Genomic DNA, 9130 nt, shown 5'->3' on the forward strand with positions numbered 1-9130 from the left:
TGTTCATTTTTCCCCAATAGGTTAAATTCAACAACCAGCAATAATTGTGCATTATAATGTGCAGACGTGTTCTCCACAGAGGATGTGTTACATTAGAAAATCATTAAAACACAGAATTTGGCCAGAGAATATGACCCTAACCCAGATGTTTACACAAGAATGAAAAAGACTCATTTCAGTCAATGAGAACAAAGATTAGCTCTTAAAAATTCATTTCTTACTCTGGTTTGAGCAGATTGAGAAGACATTCCGCCAGTTTCAATACTGTTTTTTTCCTGCCCTTCACAATCCCCGACACCATCTTAAGAGCCATTCCATTACTTTGTTAGCATTTGAGAAGTTTAATAGATGAGCCCTCAGAGGAATGACGGATAAAGTGAACACAGGTGTCCAGCAGAACTTGCCCAGAAATGATTGGAACCTGACGCATTTCTCTTTTCAAACCCAAAATGTCAGACAGAGCTGTTTGTATAGTATTTCAAATCAATAACATCCGAGATGCTGGGCTGGTTGCAAACCACTCTGTGTTGTACATGACTGATACAGCTTTGTCACTTTACTCTGCTAGATGGCTTGTTAGCATGCTAAAGGTTACATGGCTAACAACAGTAAAAACAAGTGTGATACACCAGAGTTTTGAACCTTAGCTAATATCCAAACAAAGCAATTATTCACACGTTTTATTTATAGTATGTTCAAACTTGGGCGGCACGGTGGCGCAGTGGGTAGCGCTGTCGCCTCACAGCAAGAATGGCCTGGGTTCGATTCCCGGCTGGGTGACCAGGGTCGTTTCTGTGTGGAGTTTGCATGTTCTCCCCGTGTCTGCGTGGGTTTCCTCCGGGTACTCCGGTTTCCTCCCACAGTCCAAAAACATGCAGTCAGGTCAATTGGACGTGCTAAATTGCCCCTAGGTGTGAGTGTGTGTGTGGATGTATATGTCTGTTTGTCTGCCCTGCGATGGACTGGCGACCTGTCCAGGGTGTATCCTGCCTTCCGCCCAATGACAGCTGGGATAGGCTCCAGCACCCCACCGCGACCCAGAAGGATAAGCGGTTTAGATGATGGATGGATGTTCAAACTTCTCAAAAATGTTTTGCATTACAAAGTTTGCATGGCTATCTGATTAGCACACTGAGGCTAACCTAACCGAGGACAAGTGTGTACTGATTGAATAATCTGCTCCTCACTGTCTCCTCCCTGTGTATTGTGAGTAGCCACTTGTGTAATGTAGAGTCAAAGCTGGCAAGGACATGTTAAAAAATATTGAAACGGGATCCCGTTTTAAGATTCCCTTGTTTTAATGTATGAAGAATATATTAGATGGATTTAGAATTATCTCAGAATAACTTTGACCTACTCTTGCTCTGATGCAATACTTTTGTGCTTAGTTGAAATGTGTTTGTTCACATAAGGCCTTTGCCAGTGCGTAGATTAAACCTTTGTTGATGAGCAAACTCACTGACCAAACTATGTACTCTTTAGTATACACGTCTCTGTCAGCACCCAGCACATGCATGTATACCCCTCACCTCCACCCTTGGCTGAGGACTTGAGATGGCTTACCAGAGCCAGTAATCTGGGAGTAATGACATCACCCATCTCAAGATGTGTGTATGGGTCTATGTGTCCCTGAGGATTAAGAAGGTCACAGAAGAGAAGAAGAGTGTGCACTTGTGTGGCCCACTAGACTGTCCTGCACTTACATACACACACAGGAAATCCTTACACTCTCTCACACACACACAGCAGACGTTCTCTCACATGGAGGAAGGCATGGCAGTGGCAGTAGCAGATGCTCACATGGAGGAGCTGGTGGAGCGCTCTGGATCCATGGCTGTTGAGGCGGAAGGTGCAGGGCTGAGAGAGCCGTACCATGGTGATGCCCTTCTAGCACCTGAAGCAGACTTCATAGTAGGTCAGTGTCTTCCATTCTTTCAATGACTAAGCTTGATTTAAGTGTGTAAAAGCAGCTTTCAAAATTAGACTGAAATGACTGTTCACTACATCGAGTGGTTTAGGTTATAGCTGGTAATGAGAAACAGTAACTTTTGCTTAAACCTTTTGGGTCTCAAACTGCCCCCACACACCCCATGTTTTTGCTTAATTTTATCTCCCACTATGTATGGATAGAGCAAAAATATGGACCATCTGAAGGGCCCCATGCACTGGTTTTAGAATCGCTGTCTTAAAGCCAAATTTTACACTGAGAGAGTCCTTTAAGACAAAACAGTCCTGCAGAATTTCTAAGAATTCTAAAAGAGAAGCTCATTCTTATGATTTTTGGCAAATTTAATTAAGAGAAAAACAGCCTGGTCAATGATTTATAACTGCATGTAATCAAATCTATAGAACTGTTAGCATATATAACTACAAAATCCAAAAACAAAATATAAAAATCCTCTATTATTAAAGTTATACTAAAATTGGAATCCCCAAGGTAGTAATTATTTGCTTATTTATTTATTTGATTAAGCTCCACAAGGTGTTGTGCAAGCAAAAGCTTATCTGCCTGGATAAAAAAACTGGACACTGTTTCACAAGATAAATACAAATAAAACAAAATAAATAGAAAAAAAAAAAATTAAGCTTCTAAATTTCTGGTAAAATAATATGTTATGGTATTACCACCATGTTTTACTACACTCATTTTTATTACTAACTGTACCACAATACTTTGCCATCAGATAATCCTTAAGTTTAAGTTTGAAATCTTTTTATTGTATACCTCAGCAGTTTCAGACAGGCGAGAATTCCAACTTATTGTGTTGCACATAGTTGTATGATACTTTTAAGTTTGTCCTTAGGTATCATAAAAGTGTGGCTGTTACATGACTGGTCGGACATCGGTGTATTTTCTTACACTGTGTCGACTGCTGGTGAAGTTAAATGTATAATGTATAAATGAGTTCAGTCACTTGGAAAAATCTTGCTGTTTCCTTTTATTGCTTTGGCATCTGATGACAAATGTAACATAACTTGATCACCGTTTGGTCCAGCACATTTGCTTCACTGCTGTTCTGTCACCTTTTTTTGGTCTGCGAAAGTTACATAAGTGAAGTGAACAGACAACAGTCAACAGAGTCAAGACTATATTTTTGCTCCAACAGGATGAGTCTTGCTAATTCTCTTTTACCACCCTGGGATTAAGCGCTATTTTAATCCCAATCTCCATATGGGTCCTCTCGAGGTAGCTGAGGCCTGCTGTTGGATTTGCTGTTGGAGAAAGAGATGAAGGAAACAGCAGACTCGAATAATCATCTAATCTCTGTAGAACTACATTTTGTTATGTTAGATAACTGAAACTACTACTATCAGGCCCTAGAATGCTCTGCACTGCCAGATTATCAGACAGTCTATTTGTATGTTAAATCTGTTTCAGTGAGAGTGATAACTAGTGAGTTGAAATTCTCTCTCCAGGTCGGGCTACTTTTTCATTAGCACATATTCAGCTTTATTAATAAAGGTTGTGCTTGTAGAAGTAAACATGGATCTAACATTTTTTCCTTCAGTACCGTAATGTGTTTTATTTTAATTTTAACTAGATAATATAATGGAAGGCCTGAGGCAGGGTGTAGGGAGTTAATACAACTTAAAACTTAATAAGTTTTACACAGACGTTTGGGCATCCCTGGTAAAATTAATTGTTATATTGATTTTCTAAGTGAAAATAAATGAACACATCCTCCACAGAAAGCAGACTTCTGCATATTTTACTGCACAATAACTGTTTATTTGGGGAATTTAACAGCTTGGGAAAGGTTATAGCACATTTTATATACTATGTTTTATTTTGTTTTATTTATTTTCCAATATGTCAAACATCTCAAATACATAGAAATTATGCAATAAAATTTTAAGTAAATGTAATTTTTAAATGTGTTCTCTGTAGAGGATGTGTTAATTTATGTTTAGTTAGAAAATCAACAAAATGTGTAGTTTTACTGGCGGTATTCAAACCTTTGCATGTCACTATATGTTCCGTAACTAAAGGTCTTGAGAAGGTACCCCTGAGGGGACCACCACAGTGACAGCATTTGTAATCTGAAAAGAACAGCTATTTCTGAAATTGTAGGGCCTTTTAATTCCTTAATGTGTATTACAAGTTTACCACATTTGCATGAAACATTGATATTAATTCTTGTCTACACCTTTTTTGTTCTTTTGTTTTTTATTCCTCTCTATTGACCCTCTCTTCTCAACATGCTCAGAGAGATTGTTAGGTTTTCAGTCTGGAAGTGTTCATCATAAGCATCATTTTCCTCTGTGCATGACAGATGACCATGTCTCAGCACACAGCAGTATGGAGGTGGCTGACCGGCTTACATACCTGGAGCAGCGCATCCAGATGCAGGAGGACGAGATCCAGCTGCTGAAGATGGCACTGGCAGATGTGCTCAAGAGACTCAACATCTCAGAGGAACAAACTGCTGCACTGACTAAGAGAGGGCCTGCTAAAGGTACCGCATATACACACAGTAACGCTGCCTCACAACACATTTCACTAACTACGTCCCCTTTGGCTGGAAGCTGAGTTCACAGATAAGACAGATCAGTGTTGCATAAAATTTGACTAAATATTCATATATACAAAACCATGTATGTCAAAACATTTTTCCATTTACACTGAAAGGACAGATGAAAATAAGCCAAATTACAGGTGGTCATAGGCCCAGTGAATGTGGTTAAAATCCATAAAATCAGCATAACTCAACATGACACAACTGAGTTCCTTCCTGACTGTGGTGGACCAATTACACCTCATTTAGTAAGCATAGAAAGAGTTAGTGTCCTTTATAAAAATCAGCAAAACCAGTACTTAATGTAACTGCGCACCAGATGACACAGCATCCAGAAACTCTTAACCCTTGAATTTAATTAAGGTGCACAAACTGCCGCCTACCAGCTTACAGCACTACCATTCATTATCTCTATTACTGCTTTAACTTAAACTCAGTCTGACCACTAAAAGCCAAGAAAAATGCCACAGAACCTGTTCTGATTGGTCTAAAGTGATGACATTTTGTTTTGTTATACACTCAAATTTCATGTACTGTCAAATTTCTAATTGGAAATAGGTAAACATTCCCTACAGAGAACAAAACTAAACATGGCATTTTAAGCTTTTTTCATTCCCAATTTCAAATTATTTAGTGAGTTTAACTTATTAGGAAAAAATAAAACATAAAGTACTAAATTCAGCAAATAAACAGTCATTTTCTTGATAAATAAGTATGTATTTTCTATAGAGAATGGGTACTTATCAACAAAATCTTGTCCAAGGACCCCCAAACTGTTGCATATGACAGTATATCTAATTAGCACCAGTAGTAACAGTGCTCAATCTTCATGCTCTTATATTATTTCGTTAAAAATCAGTAGTCCCATGTGCCCTTTGTATTTTATCAATGTGAAACAATTGTGGCCAGGAAAGTTCAGAAAACTCAAGGACCATAGGAAATAAAAAAAATCGGATATGGACGTTAATTAATTAACTGACCTTCTCCTATGAAATACCACTTTGGAGATGAAATGTTTTGTTATGACCGTGACAGTATACTGTGTTGAGATAAAGATCATCTGGCTTTATATCAGGGGTCCTCAGTTCTGGTCCTAGAGGGCCAGACTGCAGCAGTTTGGTGACTTACCTGCTCAAACACACCTGATTCAACTCATCTGTTAGTCACCAGGTTTAATGAGTGTGTTTGAGCAGGAAAATCACCAAACTGTCCTGGATATTGTCCCTCTAGGTATTTAAGAACTTTATATTATTAAACCATGAGCTCTGATCTGGTACTGCATTCTTTTTCTCCAGCAGCCAGGCCTGTCTCTCTGGCCCTGCCCTCCAAATCAGCCAGCAATACAGCTTCACCACTGAAGAAGAGCTCCAGCTCCACACTGCCCTCTACTGCATCCTCAAGAAACTACAGCCCATCACCAGGCAGCAAAAGGTGCAACTTATTAGTAATGAACTTTGACATGTTCTGTCTTTTTCCCACAGCCCCTTTTACAGTTTTCACTGAGTTGATGTATTTCAAATGAGTGCATCTTTCATACAGTTTTATTAACTGAGTGGGATGATTTGTTCTTCTTTCTTATCAGAAGTCCAGCAGGCAGTGTGAAAGACAGTCCGAGTGGTCCAAGCAGGCGCACTCCTGTACCTACCACAACAACCATCTGTAGGAAACAGCAAGACAGGTCAGGCTGCTCACAAAAGCTGAAGACGTCGTTGATGATCGCATTCAGTCGATTACCTTAGAAAATGATATCAAACGTTTTCCCAGGGGTGTAGCTAGAACTTTTAGAATGGGGAGGCCAGGCAAGAGCCAGATACTTTATTGGGGTGGCACACTGACTCGAAGCTGACCTATAAATTGATATGCTGGTTTTTCTCTGTACATAAAGATATCTGTCCATTATTTCTATATGAACAAAAAGGTATATTAATACTATTACCAAAAGAAAACTGAAAGACAACACTTGATTTATTTTAGTAATTCATTAAGAAATGGTGTATTTGAATCAAGTACATTAAAACCATTACTTTTTTCAGTGCCTAACATTGAGAAAACATCATATAGACATATGCCATAGAAGTTATTACATTAGTATAATGCTAGACAGACAGCAGTGTATAAGGTAACAAACAATACTTGCATGTATTCACCTGTACAAAGTGATTAGTTAGCATGATAAATGATAATAGCTGACTAATTTTTGATAGTCAGCTCAATTTATGTATATGTATTGGATCCAGTGCACATTCACTTGCCTGTTTGCTGAGCAAATTACCAAATATTACACATTACAACGTCATCAGACTCATATAACTGGTTGATAACTACCTGTTAGCAGATTTTCGCCATAAAGGATAATTGATGCTTTATTGATGATGGCTGACTGATTGGTCACCCTTCCCTCAATGCATTAGTAAAAGAACAGAAAACACAGCAATTCAAAAGAACCATAATAAAGCCATTGGGCAGATGCTGACACAGTTTCCAGTTGGGCTTTATTGTTGTTCTTTTCCAAGCACAGAGAAATTGTTGCCCATGATAATTAATATTATACTACATATGCAGTACATAAGGCTTAGGTTGAAAAACACTGAATTATTCCTTTAATTTCGTACTGAAAATACATGAATACTGAACATCATGTTGGCATTATTTGTTTACGTTCAACAAGCAGCAAGCCAAAGGAGGCCAGTGGCAGTGTTATAGGTAAGAGAACATAAGGCTAGTAATGTTCTAGTAATGTTTGTTTCCTCTCCTTTAGCTGGAACATTGTGTAATACTGTTTACAGACAGAGTTGGCCGTATAGAATTAACTGTTCTTGCTAATACTAATGTTTATGCTATAAAATGCTGTCATCTTTTTTGTTTTTAGGAACACGACGTGTGACACACTGCAAAGGTAGGCGTTATGCCACCTTGTGATTTATTTATCTATTAGGCTATTGAGTTATTCGTTTAATATTGTTATTAATTAAATATTCTGCAATATAAACAATCATCATAAAAAAAAAATCTTATAAGTCTTTTTTGTTTCTTTGTTTTGTATCCATCCCTATTGACCCCATCTTCTAATCCGACTCCTTCATCCTTGCTCCTCACCTCTCCACCCCTCCCGGCCTGCACCCCATCATCATGCTCCCCCTTCACTTAGTGACTATGCAGATTTATCTGAGCCCCCTACCAAAAAGGACTGGGTCTACTAAAACAGCAGTGGCCACAGCTATGCAGCCCAGTGCGTATCCCACCTGCCAGTGGACCACCTCTGGATAAAGCAGCCCCAGAGAAGACCAAAGCAGGAGCTGGAAAAAGCTCTGCTGTCCCCCAGCAGAAGAGCCCATGTCAAAGCCCCTTCTCCCCCACTAACACCCCCACCTACAAGAGCCCAATCAAATCACCCAATCAGTACTTTCAGATCTGTTACTGAAGGCTGTTAGTGCATACACTAGAGCAGTGGTCACCATCCCCCCCATCTACCGTCATGCAGGTTTCACCTTCAAACCAAACCTAACACACCCCATTCAGCTAATTAATGATCTCCAGGAGATCTCCAGAAGCAGGGTGGGTGAGCACTGCACTAGTGAAGGCAACTCTTAACCTTTGGTAAGATAAGTTGTAAAATAGTTGTTTGCTGATTGTTTATGAATTATGTATATTTGTTATTCAGTTTTTGTTGGAAGAAAAACAATAGAGAATTTTGTTGGAAGTATTTTAATTTATACATAGGTTAGTTTTTAGACTGTAAGCGCTTGGGCGTCCTTGTTCACCCATATTTCTTTTCTTTGACACACCTCATCAACTGTTTTCTCTTTGCTTTCTCACTTCTAAGCTTGTATTTTATGAGGGTGCTTTAATTTGATGCCACTTCTATGCTGTCGGCATGTCTCAAAAAAAAATACTTTTCCATGAATTGCTTTTTAAGGCTCTGTTTCTATTTTACGTTGCTGTGTGGACATTTCATGATGAATTGATTTATAGAAATGGCACAAAATTAATTACTTAAAAATCTTGTTGCATTAACTTACATTAAACACATTAATTTCAGTTTTTACATTCCCTTGTAAAGAGATATATGGTTTATTTAGGATAGTGAAGTATTGTTTTTTCATGCTCAGATCTTTGTACATATCAGGTTCACATCATGCACATAATGCATTCCCCACATTAAGGAGGACATAAAGTATAATCACTTGCTCCAGATTTTACACAAACAGTCTGTTCAAGTAGGTTATTCAGAACTTACTGCAAGACATATGACACACTTCACACCATACAACAAAAATATTAGTCATTACTTTATGACTATCATTCAAATTTGCAAATGTTTTCTCAGTATTTTGGTGACATGATGGGATAAATGTGGCTCAGAGGATGTTATGAGTCTGTTCTACTTGTGGCTGTCATCTGCTGGCCTCATTATGCTTCTAAATGGGCCTACAGTTAGCTATTGTGGACACAGAGATGTTCCTACATGTAGACCTGCACAAGGGTTTATTTAGCCTAACAAGCAAAACACAATGTGGGCTATGAACCAAATTCAATCATTTCCAGCATTACAAAGGACCAAAATCCTGATTAAAATCTTTATCTGCTTCTTCTGAAAGAGATTATCCTCACAT

The 9130-nt window shown here is 38.5% G+C and overlaps 1 protein-coding gene across 1 annotated transcript; it reads left to right on the top strand.

The window, feature by feature from the left end:
- The first annotated feature begins 1773 nt into the window (after positions 1-1773).
- On the top strand, positions 1774-7938 carry LOC118816108 (echinoderm microtubule-associated protein-like 1). The gene is made up of 6 exons (XM_036582617.1): positions 1774-1915; positions 4275-4457; positions 5816-5948; positions 6103-6195; positions 7387-7413; positions 7767-7938. Exons 1-6 carry the CDS (start codon positions 1774-1776, stop codon positions 7936-7938), a joined length of 750 nt encoding a protein of 249 aa, XP_036438510.1.
- The last annotated feature ends 1192 nt before the right edge of the window (positions 7939-9130 follow it).

This window comes from Colossoma macropomum, unplaced genomic scaffold (genome assembly GCF_904425465.1).
Source record: "Colossoma macropomum unplaced genomic scaffold, Colossoma_macropomum, whole genome shotgun sequence".
NCBI classification, from domain to species: Eukaryota; Metazoa; Chordata; class Actinopteri; order Characiformes; family Serrasalmidae; genus Colossoma; species Colossoma macropomum.